Here is a 16,384-nt window from a genome sequence, read left to right as displayed (position 1 = left end):
TTATTATACTGTAACGTTCCTCATTCTAGTGTGTGCTGTCTTGAGTTACGGTTATTTCTTCGCAATGGTACAACTTGCACTTGAAATGTCGATGTAACGGTTGTCAATGTATATTGCTGATAAATGTTACATATAATTCCTTCTTGAAAATATCTTTGATTCGAGTATTTTTGTATTTCCTAAATGGCGTTTTCTTACTTTTGTTTGCCGATTGCATCCATTTACATTTTTATTCTAGAAAGGATGTATAGTTAAATGATCGATTTTTATGTGACAACAACGAATATCTTCCTGTTTGAAGACATTAGAAGTATTTCTGTTATACAAGATCGACCTGTTGTAAGCAGTATAGTTGTTGCTGAAAAAGCACAAATTGGCGGATCAATGAATATTTATGAAACAGTTGCTCATATAATGGGTAAGCAGTTTTGTGCAAAGCTATATATATATATATATATATATATATATATATATATATATATAAACAAAGAAAGATATTAAATACATATAATGGCCATAAAATAGAAGTAAAATCAAAATGACACTTAAAGTAATTTAAATCGACCTGACTGGCAATATATATAACGTCTTTCCGATATGAACATTGAAAAACTGTGAGCCAACTTGGTTTGTCGGATTCACACAGCACTTTTTTCAGATCGATATCGAGACATTATTAATTTTGACCATGGTTTTGGTCAGTTGATGTAATTTCTAAATTAAATAGTTTTTAATTTTATTGCGAAAAATATTACCCCAACCAGGGTTTGAACCTGGAACCTCCCGAATACCGCGCGGGTGTCGTGCCAATTCGACCACTGGGGCTGTGGTAATATTTATCGCAATAACAACTGTAAGATGGAGCACCGATTACTAGGTCGACGGTGTATAATAAACAGAATAATAAATTTTTTTCGCCAGTATATAGAATAACAATTAAAGTAATTTAAATCGACCTGACTGGCAATATATATAACGTTTTTCCGATATGAACATTAAAATCTGGTAATATTTTTCGCAATAAAATTAAAAACTATTTAATTTAGAAATTACATCAACTGACCAAAACCATGGTCAAAATTAATAATGTCTCGATATCGATCTGAAAAAAGTGCTGTGTGAATCCGAAAAACCAAGTTGGCTCACAGTTTTTCAATGTTCGTATCGGAAAGACGTTATGTACATTGCCAGTCAGGTCGATTTAAATTACTTTGATTGTTATTCTATATACTGGCGAAAAAAGTTTATTATTCTGTTTAAAATCAAAATGTTATTCTAAGTATATTTATTGGAATAAGTAATATTTAAAAAAAATATATTTTTTGCACAAAATTACAGGAATACTTATAATATTTGGAAAATTATCTTACAATTACTGCAGACTTAACACTTTAAGTCTTAGGAGGCCTCTACGTGTTTCTCTCATTTTAATTATTGTATAATTTGGGTCTTAATCAAAAAATTTCTAGATTATAATTAATAATTAAAAAAAAAATTTGTTTTTCTGAAAATCTAGTCAGCGATAAAATAAGATCTCTAAAAGAAAGAAAAAGAAAGTAAAACAAAAAAAAAGCAAAAAAAAATTAATGGCCCTTGTCTTTTAACACAAAAGTATTCAACTAATAAATAATTTTGCCTTATAAAATTTTTGTTACGGATTACTCAAATAATAATTATAGCGAATTATTCTACTATTGTTCGTCACATAGTTTCCTTTGTACATGGAATTGTAATTAATAACGAATTTAGTTGGTCGCACTAGTGCGCACTGGCGCATTCAAATGTTCAACCAAATTCGCTATAAAAAAGTAACATCTATTGGTTGTCTACATCTCAAGCAGTTTTAACAGTATCAGAGCGATGAACAGAGTAAAAGTTATCTTAACAAGTTTAGAAGCTATAATAATTGTTACATTTTTTAATAATTATCTCTACAATTATTTGTTAAAAAATACACACATAAAAGAGATAATTATACAGAAACTAAGCAACCTCACCGATTTTAATGACTTTGACATGTTGTCAAGGACGTAATCTTGAATAAATTTTCCTTATATCTTAATCGGCGGTCATTGTTTATTTAAAAGTTAAGAACAAATAATGTAACTAAAAAATATAACAGTTTATGTCAGTGCTAAGGGAAGTAATAATTTACTGATATGTGCGTGTATAGACAGTACGTACGTAGGCGGAGGAGTAGCTACCCCGCATGCAGGGGTGGGTGGGGTGAACTTCAATGTAATCAAAGATCTGACCCAACCCAATTGTTGTATGGGTGAAAAACTTTCCACGCGAACCAAGGTCTACCCCCATCCATCCCTGCTTGCGGGGGAGAAACGGTAGCCTCTACCCGCCTACTCGTGTACTATCTACACACACATATCAATAAATTACTTCTCTTAGAAATAATGTTACTTTATAATACCTAAGAAAAGTAATAAAATTGTAAAACTTTAATTTGCTATTTTTTCTAAACCAATGCCGTCTCTCACTTAGGTATTTTTTGCGTAGAATTACACAGATGGGCCCCCTCCCCCTACAACATATTTAAGTGGCGATAAAATCGGTGAATGCTGACTTTTTATGCATATTTACCAAGAAATGTAATAATTTGAATCTTAATTAAAATTTTTGTTGTATATTCAATTTTAAAAGATTAACTAAAATAATTTTCAAAAAAATCAATATTTAAATTAAATTTTACATGTCAGCATCTTAAAGCTTATTAAATTCACTTCAAAATGACCTACTATATTTTCAATTCTGCCCATAGACTTTTCCGGCAATCACGCAAAATAGATGTAGTATCTCATAATCGGGGTCTTTCCTCTATTAGTAAAACTACTTTATTAAAACTACTATTAGTAACAGTACCTCACTATTTTACTGTTAGTTAATTTGTTTTTTGGTCAATTCCGCACAGAATGAAGAACGGTAAAAAACGATATTCCAGTACTCAACAACTGTAATAAGACATGACTTTTCTGTTTTTCTCTCAAATATATGTTAGTTATTTTGAAAGGTTATTTCTTACCGTAGCAGCACCTTCTAATGATGCCACAAATAATCCAGCAATATTCATAGTGAACGCCTTGGTTCCTCTTTGCAAGAGGAACAGTATCATTTTTTGTATTAGCAACGGAGCTACGTACCACTGAACGTTGTACCTGCGTGATGATTAATTAATATAATAATTGAAAAATATAAATAAAATCTATGTCTACAAACAGTTTTATCATACTTTTCTTAAACTACGAGTATATATTAATATTACAGTGATCCATATAACGAATGTGTGCATATTTGTTGTACGGATATATAATATAATTTTATCGTATAAAATAATTTTTACACGGTGACAAAAACGTTATCATTATGATCCATAATTTCTTGCGCAAAATAGTTGCCTACAAACATGTAAGTCAAGAGATACATCATAATTATTAATCGTAATAAGAGTTCTTCAATATCACATTTAAAGGATGTTATCTGAAAAATCTAAGATACATGGATATTGTAATAATTGTCATAAAAATAAAATCAATATTATAAAAAAAATAACAATTAGAATTGTCTGAATGAAAATTTAGCAGTAATTAATCTAATTACTATTATTTATAAGTATATACATCATAAAACAAAGGCAGTATTTACCAGAAAAGTATTAAGACTTCCGCACATTACACCGGTTATTATCAATAAGGTGAACATTATTTTAAATCTATATATTGTCGAGTTAGAAAATCTTTAAATAAAAATATTATTATATGCGCGTATTTTATATCCTAATTATTATATATATATATACTTTATATTGTTTATTAAATTGCTTACTAACTTCATAGCTTTGCGATGCATATCCACAGCACAAATTAATCTTTTGTATATCAAATATCCGCACAAAATTACCTTTTTTAAAAAAAGGTAAAAAAAAGGCGCCAAGTACACGTATAGTAGTGTATATGTTGTTACCTAAAAAAAAAAGAAAGTGGTAGTATTATACCTCGAAAAAACCTAAGTAACAAGTGGTAGATCTTTATATCTCGAAAAATCTCGAAAAAATCTAAGCAGTAGTATCTTTATTTTCGAAAAATTATAACCCAAGTGATACACGTCACAAAATTATGTTACCTTATCAAAAAGAAGAGTCGCGCTTCAAGTGATCTATTACCATTACAAAAAAAATGATATCTCTTTAAATTAGAGCGCCAATTACAGAGAGAACATGTATATTGCCTCAAAAAATAATTGTTGCACTACTTTGAAAAATCTTTACATTGTGTCAATTAGAAAAGAATGTATGATAACAATTTTATAAGATTAAAAATTTTTATTTAAATTTAACAAGGGAATACAAGATATTTAAATACAAAGTTTACATGTGTATTTTTTAATGGTCACAAAGAATTACAGAGGTAACAGTACAAAATACAAATATTTTATTAAAATATTTAATCCAACGAGGGAATACAATTTGTATTTAAATATAAAGTTTATATATGTATTTTTCAATCAGTAGAAGTTTTCGCTCACAAAGCTTCCTCTATGAGGAAGCCAAAACAATAAAATACTAATAATTATACATCGAATAAAATACAGGCTTCGTTATAGAGGAGCTTAGTGAGCGAAGGCTTCTACTTGCACACTTAAAAACTATAAGGAAGCAATATGGAGGTTTCTACTTGGACACTTAAAAACTATAAGGAAGCAATGTGCAGGTTTCTACTTGCACACCTAAAAACTATGAGAAAACAATGTGCAAATTTCTACTTACACACTTCAAAACTATGAGGAAGCAATGTGCAAGTTTTCTACTTGCACACTTGTTTTCTTTATTCTTGTTTTATTTTATTTTTATCTGTTTTTTCCTTTGTAATTTTTCTTCTTGTTGTATTAATTTAACTTTAAACTGCTTTACAATATGTACTGTGACGTTGCGGCCCGCCGCTTTGTGGCAACGCCCCGCCGCCGTCACAAGGCGCGAAAATTCGCGCCCAGGGACGAGCCAGAGAGGCGACGACGAGATCTCCAGAGGCCAAAAATTTGTATCATTTCCGCGTTTTGACTATTATTTTATTTTCATGTGTAATTCTAATGCGCGCGGCGCCTCACCCACACCACGGCGAATCTTCGAGGGAGTACCGACAACGAGAGGGATCCGGGAGGACCAAGGAAGCTACATGGATCACGAGCGGCGATAGCAACGCGGCAGGCGTGCGGCGAATGAGGCAGCGATGGACAAGGCCGTCGATAGCGGGGCCCCAGGTACCTGGAGAGAACCCGGCCTCAGCAATCTTCCTCCACGAAATACCGTCCCGCGGGGTGACTGATCACCGCCCCGAGGTCAACCGGAGGCACACCGGCCAGAACGAAGTTCAGTCCGCTGCCCAGGGACAAATTGATTCAATACGGGACAGTAGCGGGAGAGCGTTATTCGCGTGATTTACTCCGTTCTCGCGATAGGCTCCGTGCCGTCGTGATTGCGTGTTATTATTGCTCGCGGTAATTCCGCACAGTTTTCCCCGCGTTCGTTCCAGGATCCTGCGCTATTTCGAGTATCCCGGTATATCGTTCTGCGCGTTACGAAAATCACTGAAGACAGAGTATTGTCATCACCCGAATGACTCGCGTTAATATAATTGGCGACAGAATTTTCGTGCCCCGGCGTTGCGTTCACGCGCTCCGAGCGTGAGGTATCGTCCTCTCGCGATCTTTCCTGCGAGATCTTATTTTCTATTCCCGTGATTATTTCGTGTTTACTGTTGATGTTCCATATTAATTGTAAGTTTCGTCATACTGTATTTCTCTGATTTAAGCGCCGCGCCTTCTGCGCGTTACTATACGATAACAATTCGTTCATTCTGGTGTCCGCGCTACCATTATTTCTTTTTGTTTCATTTCTGACGCTCGCGCGATTGATTATATGATTTGTCTGATTGACCGGAGCCGAATCGGCCTTTATTGTTTCACGCGCAAATTTCTAATGAATAAATGTTATTTTGATTTATTAATTGCTTGAGTTCGGGACCTTATTTATGGTGTGTCACCCCGCCGAATATCGCGCCGCTCTCCATCACCCCTGCCCCAGCCCTTAGGTCGAGCTAGTCGATTCCTCGCACATCCGCTCGTCTCGCTTTGCGTCTCGTGTCGGTTTTCTTTCGCGATTTCGCGGACGCGCGTTGACGCGTCTGGCGCCCAACGGTAAATTCGTTTCGCGACGTGTCGGAAGTGCGAGGGAGTCGTCGGAGAGGCCCGTCATCCCGCTCTCCTTACTCCTTTTGATCCGGCACACGTCCCGGAGCGGTCCGGGAGTGAAAAAATCGTGACAACACATAATCTTAACGCTATAATTATAAAATTTATAATATAAATATATATGATATTATAATGCATTTTAGCATATGCTAAAAAAGAAAGGATTATTATTCTTCATATTTTTTGTCTTCTTTTAGAGAAACAATATGACAACCCACAATAAATCTTCATATTGCGAGAGTTGTAGTCGATATCCCTATGTCGGCAGAGTATCCGTAGGAGAAGAAGATAGTGTTGACTTTATCTATCAATTTGTGAAGAAAATATTTGTTGCCGTGGACCACGAGAGTTTTAGCATATTTTATACTGCCCCTGACATAATTGAGCCACCCAAATTTCAAAATTACGGACAACCATTTCATTTACCAATTCCTTTTTATGATTTCGTGGTACGTGTTTTTTTTGGTACTACCTATTTCTGTTATATAGTCCTGTACAAAGTAATCGCTATATATTATATGTTACAAGATTTTCTACTATTTGACAATTTTGATTTTCTAATATAGATGACAAAGAATTGTACTGGTGTTTCAATATCTCCGTGGCAAAACGAAGTTTTCATGAGACCCATTGATGGGCTCATGAGACGAAACGATTATGGCATGACGAGCGAAAAAAGATATATTGGTATGTAATATTTAAATCGATAAATAAGATATTGTTAAGGAAGATACGCTTTTGCTGAGAAGAGAGTAAATATAATAATATTTTCTATTTAAAGATATCGAGTTTCATGAAGCTGTATATCCAATCAAAATCTGTATGAAGTCAGGGGAGGAAATAGGAATAGAAAGTGAACAGCAGGGAAATAAAGGGAAGAAAAGAGAAGGCGAAGGGGAGAAAAAAACGAGAGGCAGGCCAACAAAGGCGGAGGGGCTTGCAAGGCAGAGAGAAAGAACGGATAGCTTAGGGTCTGTCCTGGATCTCATACAGAAAAGGAAAAAGAAAGAGATAGAGGAAGAAGCGACGGCTAGAGCAGAAAGAGAACTGTTGGATAGATTTAACGAAACAAGGAGAGTGAATAGGCCACCACCAGCGAAGATTAAAAGAGGTGAGGAGAGTAAGGAAAGCATGGAGACAGAGGAGCTGCTGAAAGAAATCTTAAGGAAAATGGAGGTGCAAGAGGAGGAAAGGAAAAAAGATAAAAAGGAGATAAGGAAAGGTATAAAAGACGAAATTAGGGGACTAAAGGAGGAATTGAAGAGAAGAGAAGAAATGTGGAAGAAACAAAAGGAAGAGCTAGAAGAAAGAGTAAAAAAACTAGAGGAGAAGATAGATGAAAGGTTAAAAAGGTTGGAGGAGAAAGCAAGTGAGAGAAAGGAGGAGAGAAAGGGGGAGGTAGGAAAAGGAGAGGAAGAGATGGTGGGGAGAATGAGAGAGTTGGAGAGAAGGCTGATAAGGAAGGAGAAGGAAGAGAGAAGAAAGAATGTAGTGATAAGGGGATTAGAAGTAAAAGAAGGAGGGAGAAGACAAGAGGTGGAAAAACTATTGGAGGGAATAGGAGCCAAAGTAAAAGCATTAGAAGTAAAGAAAATAGGGGGGGATGTGGATAAAGGAAGGGAAATGGTGTTGCTAAAGTTAGAGAATGAAGAGCAAAAATGGGAGGTGATGGAAAAAAAAGGAGACTGGTGAGTAGAAAAGAGAGAATAACGGAGGACCTGTCGTGGGAGGAAAGAAGGGTGAATTGGAAACTGAGAAAGAGGCGAGAAGCGAGAAGAAAGGAAAGAGAGGGAAGGAGGGCGTGGATAAAAGCAGGCAGAATAAGGTTGGAAAATATATGGTGGAGATGGGATATGGAAGAAGAGGTACTAAAAGATGAAAGGGGAAAGGTAAGAAAGGAGAGCGGAGGAGAGAAGGAAGAGGGAGGCAAGGCAGGAGAGAAAGAAGAAGAAATGGGGATGGGGGAATAATAGGGGAAGAGGAGAAAGGAATGATAGCAGAGAAGGGCAAGAAGGTGGTCAGAAGAGAGAGGGAGGGAAGAAGGAGGTCAGTGTGGAGCATAGTATTCTGGAACGTAGCTGGTTTGGAAAACAAAGATAAGGAGTTTTGGGAGGGACTAAAGAAAGAAGATGTGATAGTCTTGATAGAGACCTGGATAGGAGAAAAGAGCTGGGAAAGAATAAGGGGGAGGATGATAACAGGATATAAATGGGGAGTGCAAATAGCGGGAAAGAAGAACAAAAAAGGAAGAGCAATAGGAGGGATGATAATGGGAATAAGAAAGAGGTTAAAAGAGAAGGGAACGGAAATGGAAATTGACAAGGAGGGAATGATAGTGGGAAAGGTTAGGATAGGTGGCGAGAACTGGAAGATTATAGGGGTGTATGCAAAGAAGGAGAGAATGGAGGAGACCTTACAGGAACTAGGGCATTTTATGGAAGAGAAAGAGGAAGGAAGATTTACGATAATTGAAGGAGATTTCAATGCAAGGACGGGGCAGAAAGGGGGGAGAGTAGAGGAGGAAGAGGGGAGAGGGCTGAGGAAAGGAAGAAGAAAATCAAAAGATAAAAAGATGGATAGAGAGGGGAGGTTGCTGGTAAAATGTGTAGAGGAGAGAGGGTGGGAGATATTCAATGGGAATGTGAGAGGGGATGAGGAGGGGGAATTTACATTTACGGGAGGAAGAGGGGAGACTGTGATAGACTATGTGATAGGGGATGGAGAGAAAAGGGAGAAAATCGAGAGCATGACGGTGGGGGATAAAGTGGACTCAGACCATCATCCCTTGGAAATGGCGGTATGGGGGAGCATGGAGGAGGACAGAGGGGGAAAGTGGAAGAAAAGAAACAGGGGAGTGTGGAATGAGGAAGGAATAAAGATGTTCGAAAAAAGAATAAGGGAAGTAGAAAAGAAAGAGGAAGAGATAAATAAGGAATGGGACAAAATGGAAACGAGAATAGTAGAGGCAATAATAGAGGTAGAAAAGGAGGTGAAAGGAAGCAGGAATAAGAAGGTGGGGTGGTGGGACGAAGAGTGCAGAGAAACAAAGAGGGAAGCGAGAAGAAAACTGAGGGAATGGAAGAAAGGCAGGGAAGAGGGCAACACATACAGAGAAAAGAGGAAGGAGTTTAAGGAGCTGTGTAAGAGGAAGAAGGAGGAGAAGAATCTGAGATGGGAGAGAAGGGCTATGGAAGCAAGGAGAGAGTCGGAAGTATGGGAGATAGTAAATAGGGAGAGAAGAAAGAGGAGAGGAATCCAGGAAGGGATTGAGGAGGAAGAATGGAAGGAGTACTTTATGCAGCTGTTAGGAGGAGTAGAGAAAAGAGTGAGGATGGGAGAGAACGGGAGGAGGAAAGAAAAGGAAGGAGAGGAAGAAGAAGAGATAAGCATAGAAGAAATAAGGGGGACAATAAGGAAGCTAAAGGATGGAAAAACAATGGGAAGGGATGGGATACCAGGTGAGGTGTGGAAATATGGGGGAAAGGAGTTGGAGACTTGGGCATGGAGATATATAAACAGAGTATGGAAGGGGGGAGGTTGGCCGGAGAATTGGAGAGAGGGATTAATCGTCAATCGTAAAGAAAGGGGAAGGAAAAAAGGTGGAGGGGTACAGAGGAGTGACAATAATGTCGTCGCTATACAAGGTGTACACGGCCATTATTGCGGAAAGGTTGAGAGAGGAGCTAGAGGAGAAGGGAATTATACCACATAATCAGACGGGCTTCAGAAGGGGAATGGGAACTGTGGATAATATCTATGTTTTAAACTACTTGGTGAATAGGAGGCTGGAGAAGAAAGGGGGAAAGTTAATAGCATGTTTCGTAGATCTGAAAGCGGCATTTGACTCGGTAGACAGGGGGGGCTAGTAAAAGCAATGAGGGAAAGAGGAATAAGGGAAGGGCTGGTGAGAAGGACGGAGGAATTGCTGAGGGAGACGAGAAGTAGAGTAAGGGTAGGAAACGATATAGGAGAGGTATTCTGGACGGGGAGGGGGGTGAGACAGGGGTGCCCGCTAAGCCCGTTATTGTTTAACGTGTTACTAGCGGATATGTAGAAGGAAATGGGCAGGGTAAAATGGGGAGGAATAATGTTAGGAGGTAAGAGAGTATATACGCTGGCATATGCTGACGATGTAGTACTAATCGCAAAGGACGAGGAGCAAATGAGGAGTATGTTGGAAAGATTAGAGGAGTACTTACGGAAGAAGAGACTGGAGTTGAATGTAGAGAAAACGAAAATAATGAGGTTTAGGAAGGGAGGAGGGAGGGAAATTAAAAAAAGATGGAGATGGGAAGGGAAGGAATTAGGAGAGGTAAAGGAATTTAGATACCTGGGATATGTGTTTCAAAAGAACGGAGGACAGGAAGCGCAGGTAAAGGAAAGGATTAGGAAAGCGGCGGCGGTGATGGGAAAGGTATGGGGGATAGGGAAGAGACGATTTGGGAAAGACTGGGGAAAAAGATTGTGGTTGTTTGATAGGCTGGTGTGGACGGTGATGGGATATGGAGCAGAAATATGGGGAAGGAGAGAAAGAGAAGAGATGGAAAGGATGGAAGAAAGGTATATTAGATGGGTCTTAGGAGTGGACGGGAGAACACCGTGGTACCTTGTTAGGGAAGAGTTGCAAAGGGAGAAGATAAGAGGGAGAGCGGGGATGAGAGCATGGAGATTTGAGAAAAAGTTAGAGGAGGGTAGAGGAAGCCAATTGGCGAGACGGTGTTAGAAAGAGATGAAAGGAAGGGAAAGGGAAGGGAAAGCAGGCTCGAGTTGGGAAAGAGAGAGAGAGGGAAGTTTTTCGAAGAAAGAGGAGTGAAGTTAGAAGAATTGGAAAGGTTGAGAGAAGACGGAGATGATTGGTTTGGTAAGCTGGCTGGGGAAGATAAGGAGAGGCAGAGGAGAGAGAGATGGGAGAAGATTGAGAAGTCAAAGTATAATAAATGGTATAAGTGGATAAAAAGAGGGGGTATTCCGGGATATTTGAAGAAGGGATGGGGAGAGAGTAGATGGAGAAGGGTAGCAAGGTTTAGATTAGGGAATGAGGTGAAAGAGAACAGATATTGAGAAGGGGAGGAGAAGAAGAAATGTAGGGTGTGTGAGTATGGGGAGGAATCATGGGAGCATATATGGGAAGAATGTAGGAGTTGGAAATCAAGAAACGGTAGCTGGCAGGAAGCGGTGGGATGGGTATTGGATGAAGAAGGGGGAGGGGAGGAATGGATGATAGAGCTAGAAGAGGAAAGAAGGAGAAGGAAAGGGGAGGTGGAAGAGCTGGAAGAAGGAAGAAGCAAGGAAGAAAGAGGAGAGAGGGGAGGAGAGAAGGAGCGGGGAGAGAGAGGAGGATAGAGGAAGGAAGAAGTAAGTAATAGGCTCATGCTTTCAGATCCAGGATGAAGCGAGAGGGGAGAGTAATAGCAGAGGCGGTGGAAAGAATGGTGGAGGAGAAGGTAAGAAAGTTGGTGAAGGAAAAGAAGGAGGACGATAGAAAGAAGGACGAGAGGATGGAGGAGATGGAGGAGAAATTAAGGAGATTGGAGAGAAAAGTTGAGAGATTGGAGCAAGGTGGAGGCAAAAGGAAGAGGGCGGACAGCGAGGAGAGTGAGGAGGGAGAGAAAAAATGGTGGGCGGGGGTGGACAAAAGGAGCGAGGAGGAACTAAGAAGGAAGAACGTCATAATAAAGGTTGAGAAGAAGAGGTGGAGAGGGAAGAAATCAAACTGGGACAAGGTGAAGGAGCTCTTCACAGAAGGACTGAAGGTGAAGGTGACGACAAGGGATGTAGTAGTTCTGGGGCAGAGAGGTGCGTGGTTGACGATCTTGGTCAAACTGGGTGACGAGGAGGAGAAGTGGCGGGTGTTGGAGGCGAAGAAAAAGGTGGGTAATAGGGTTGGGGTAAAGATCCACGAAGATAAGTCGGTGGAAAGGAGAGATAGAGAGAGAGTAGAGAGAGAGGAGAGAGTAGAAGGGAAGAGAGATGTGCGTAGGAAAGTAGGAAGGTCGGAGGAGGAAGAAATTTTAAAAGAGATGGAGGAGAAGCTGCTCATGGAATCCGACGAAGAGAAGGAGGGGAGGTACAGAAAATGGACCGAATAGGGAGGAGCAGGACGGGAAGAAGAAAGGCGGAAAGACGAGTCGCAGAGGAAGCAGAAGAAGAAGAAAAGGAAGAGGGGAGAAAGGGAATACGGGGAGGGGAGTAAAAGTGTTGTGAGGTCGTAAATGATCAGGAGGGGATATAATTATGTAAGAGGTTTGGGTACGTTCCTCAGTAAAAAACGCCTTGTAAGCCCTGCGGGGAAACGCAATAAACACTTACATACAAATAATGCATAATAAAAAGTGTACAAAAAAGAAATTAGACTTTTTTAATATATTTATAAATTACAATACATTTATTTCTTATAATTTCTTTATTGTTCAGTAATATTTAGATTATTTTCTTAGAATTTAGTTTATAATTAAGGAAACTATTATAAAAATTAGAGAGAGAGAGAGAGAGAGAGAGAGAGAGAGAAAGAGAAATCGCAATCATATTAAATAAATTAACTAAATGGAATATATCTAAAAAATGTATAACTTAATATTATGTTACATAAGTAATTAGCTTACCACAAAAATTATTAGCATTTACAATAAAGATATAAAAATTCTGTTATTAAAGAATAGCAATATTTATTTACCTAAATAATTACATCAATAATTACTTATGTAAAAAGAAATAATTTTTTTGCGTTTTTACTTTCTAAAATAAAACAAAATTAGGAACTATTTTTGCTGCATACGATAATATTATTACAATCAAAAGATATTAAATTATGGTTTTTTTTAAGAAGTTTCTTCCAAATATTACTTACAAAAACGTATTATATTTTACTAATAACAATGATTTTTAAATAAAATACGAATATTTATACGTTTTAGCAGTATGATATCTTTTATTTGACAAATCTACACGGCAAAAAAAAGACGAAAATTAATGTTATGTTAAGATTACTAAATTAATGCAGAATAGTTAATCTCGTAAACAAAGATCTAATTTATAGTTAAAGTTTAGTTCGATTTTATATTACAACTAATTATCATTATTATATTTAGAGTATATATAGCATCTTCTTTAGATATGTTTTGGTTGTATATCTCTGTATATCTCACGATTTTCTTCTATTAGTCCTAACCATTTAAACAATTCCATGTCGTTTTCAAGATGATCTAAGTTTAATCTGATTTGTTTTATTACATAACTCTTCAACTGTTCTGCATCATTTGTAATTGCAATATTTAAAAGTTCTACAAGTCTATCTTTTGTATATGTTGCATGTGTTGGCATATGTTGCATGAGACGATTTTCAGACAAATTTTTAAGACCTTTTATATCAAATTCATTAGCTGCTACGAGGAGATCACCCGATCTATGTAAGTGTCTTGCGTTTCATTTACTGTTAATTCTAATTTATACGAACAATTTAATGTTTTTAATGTTAAAGAGCGTATTGCCAATTGCGAAAGCATCGTACTTTACTTTATCTATTAGTATAATTTTTTTCTTCTCACTTTTTTCTGTATCAAAATTTTTTAATATATCCTTAACCCATTGGCTGTTTAAGAGAATTTTACTATTTGATACTTGATACCCTTATGTTTTTTGGGTCTCTGAATCCGAATATGATGTCAGATTTACAAAATTCAAAATGGCGGATCCAATATGGCGGATCAAAATTACAAAAAATGGTCTGATTTTCATCAAATTTGGTACCCTTATGTTTTTTGGGTCTCTGAATCCGAATATGATGTCAGATTTTCAAAATTCAAAATGGCAGATCTAATATGGCGGATCAAAATTACAAGAAATGTTCTGATTTTCATGAAATTTGGTACCCTTATGTTTTTTGGGTCTCTGAATCCAAATATGACATCAAAATTAAATAATGGCGGGTCCAATATGGCGGATCAAAATTACAAAAAATAGACGGAATTTTATTATTATTTTGAAGTTATTTAGATCTCCGAATCTAAATTTAACATTAGAATTAATATATTCAAATTGGATCGCCATATTGGATCCGCCATTTTGAATTTTGTACATCTGACTTCGGATTCGTAATCAGCGACCCCAAAAACCCCCGTGTAACAAGTTTCAAGCAAATTAAAAAAGTTTTACTTTGTTTTTTCTACGTTGCGGCTATAGCCGTCATACGCACTCTTGGCCACTTTTATTTTTGCGGCTATAGCCGTCATCGACAGTTAAGGGGTTAAAGAAAGTATTGTTCACATTTTTTTTTTTAATATCCATCTTTTTACAAGACACTCTCTACCTTCTTTTACAAATGTAATCTTTGAATCATCGGAAGTGAAATCATTCATAGAGCTATGTAATAAATTATCTTTGCATGATTTAAATATAAAGCATATTGAAAGTGTGTTATTAGATAAATATTTCGACTCATCTTTGCGAAGAGTTTCAAGAGATACGTCATATAACGAGTTAATATTTGAAAAAAAAATTTTCCAGCTTGATGTAACTATGGCTGGTCCCTTTTTACTTCGGATATAAATTTTATATAACTGAATACAAATCTTAGCTTTAGATTTGTTATCAGTAAGACAAATAGAGAAACTTATTTTTTTATTTTTTATATCAGTAAACATCTTAAGGTTAAAGGGCTGTCTTTCGATGTTACTAAATTGTAAAGTTTCAGCAAAGCTGCATTTCTCCCAAAAATTAGAAATACTCCATATTAAAGTAGTTTTTTTCAAATTATTACAATTATTACAGTTTGGTCAAATAATACCGCTTATTATTACACTTCGTTCGATAATAACAAAGGTTATACTTCAAACTCAAAGGTTGTTGATCCTTGTTTTCCGAATTGTTATCTTCCGTTTTTTCCGGTGTGTTTGTACCGGTAGAATGGTACTCACCTGCAAGTAAACATTACCTGTTCTAAGTATTCAATAAGTTTATATACACTGCTGAAAAAAATTATAGCGTAGAAAAAAATTTGCCAAAAATTGGCCAATTTTGACTGCCGGTTACTCCGCGAAAAATTATCGTAGACGAATATTTTTTTTTTTTTTTTTAATTGAAGCTTAAAGTCACTACTTTAAGAATGTACCTTCATTTTTTATATGCAATGCACTCCTGTAACCTCTGAAATTGGAGGACATGTTTGGCATACTAAAAATTGCAAAGTTTGACGAAATGCACGGACGTGGAAAATTTTCTTTTGGCGACGCCGTGTTTGCATCGTCATAAAATTCCAATCTTCCACTTTAATTTAAAAAGAAAAGCAAAATCGCTACGATTTTTTTCGCAGTTACAATTTTTCAAAATTACCGTTGTTTTTTTGGCTTTTGGACCAACTTTGCTTTTTTTTTACATTGAAGTAAAAGATTTGAATTTTATAATAATGCAAACGCGGCGTCCCCAAAAGAAAGTTTTTCACATCCGTGCATTCCGTCAAACTTTGCAATTTTCAAGTATGCCAAACATGCCCTCAGCTTTCAGAGGTTACAGGGGTGCATTGCATGCAAAAATGGAGGTACATTCTTAAAGTAGAGACTTCAAGTTTCAATTAAAAAAAAAAATTATTTGTCTACGATAATTTTTCGCGAAGTAATCGGCAATCAAAAGTGGCCAATTTTTGGCAAATTTTTTTATGCTATAATTTTTTTAGCAGTATATATATATATATATATATATATATTCATGTACATCTTATACACTTTAAGCAAAAATCGGTATTCCCTTCACCGATTCTCAACAACAATCTTTCTTTAAAATAATACTCTATCCATCAATAACTTAAGGTAGACCAAAGCGAATCAGATCAATAAAAGTTTTAAGATCGTGCTAATTACTAATTACTAATTGGTAGTATCAAATTTTGAGGCGGAAAGGTACCTCCAGCATTATTTTGAGATTGCTGCTGTTGCTGTTCTTGCGGTTGCTGCTGCTGTTGCTGCGTGGTCCGATAGGGTTGACACCAAATGCTTGTGGAGGCTGCGGAGGCACCTGCGGTACAGGCTGGGGAGGATTTTGCTGTCTAAGTGGTTCCATCTCTTCCCGATCTTAAGTGTATGCAATTTTTTATTTGTCTTTATAAAATATATTTAAAAATATTTGACGCACGCGAGAC

At 36.9% G+C, this 16,384-nt stretch overlaps 1 protein-coding gene and 1 long non-coding RNA gene across 4 annotated transcripts in view; both read right to left on the bottom strand.

Moving 5' to 3' along the window:
* Positions 1 to 4: 4 nt before the first annotated feature.
* Positions 5 to 6,453, bottom strand: LOC143901901 (uncharacterized). Its single transcript, XM_077414536.1, has 6 exons — positions 3,839 to 6,453; positions 3,655 to 3,745; positions 3,353 to 3,498; positions 3,035 to 3,167; positions 2,875 to 2,963; positions 5 to 358 (listed from the first exon to the last, which is right to left on the bottom strand). Exons 1-5 carry the CDS (start codon positions 3,856 to 3,858, stop codon positions 2,910 to 2,912), a joined length of 444 nt encoding a protein of 147 aa, XP_077270662.1. The 5' UTR covers positions 3,859 to 6,453; the 3' UTR covers positions 5 to 358; positions 2,875 to 2,909.
* A 6,052-nt stretch (positions 6,454 to 12,505) lies between these two features.
* Positions 12,506 to 16,384, bottom strand: part of LOC143901902 (uncharacterized) — a 39,506-nt gene continuing 35,627 nt past the window's right edge. The window contains exons 1-2 of one of the 3 annotated variants that reach the window (XR_013258207.1): positions 16,150 to 16,350; positions 12,506 to 15,167 (exon numbers count right to left, since the gene is read on the bottom strand). This is a non-coding gene — a long non-coding RNA (uncharacterized LOC143901902). Of the gene's footprint in view, positions 15,168 to 16,149; positions 16,351 to 16,384 lie in introns of those variants that run through there. The other 2 variants (XR_013258208.1, XR_013258213.1) reach the window with 2 other exon arrangements.

This window comes from Temnothorax americanus, unplaced genomic scaffold (assembly GCF_048541705.1).
Source record: "Temnothorax americanus isolate GAGA-0224 unplaced genomic scaffold, ASM4854170v1 Scaffold37, whole genome shotgun sequence".
Lineage (NCBI taxonomy): Eukaryota > Metazoa > Arthropoda > Insecta > Hymenoptera > Formicidae > Temnothorax > Temnothorax americanus.
The sequence above is the reverse complement of the archived record's forward strand: the minus strand, read 5'-3'. Positions and strand labels throughout refer to the sequence as shown.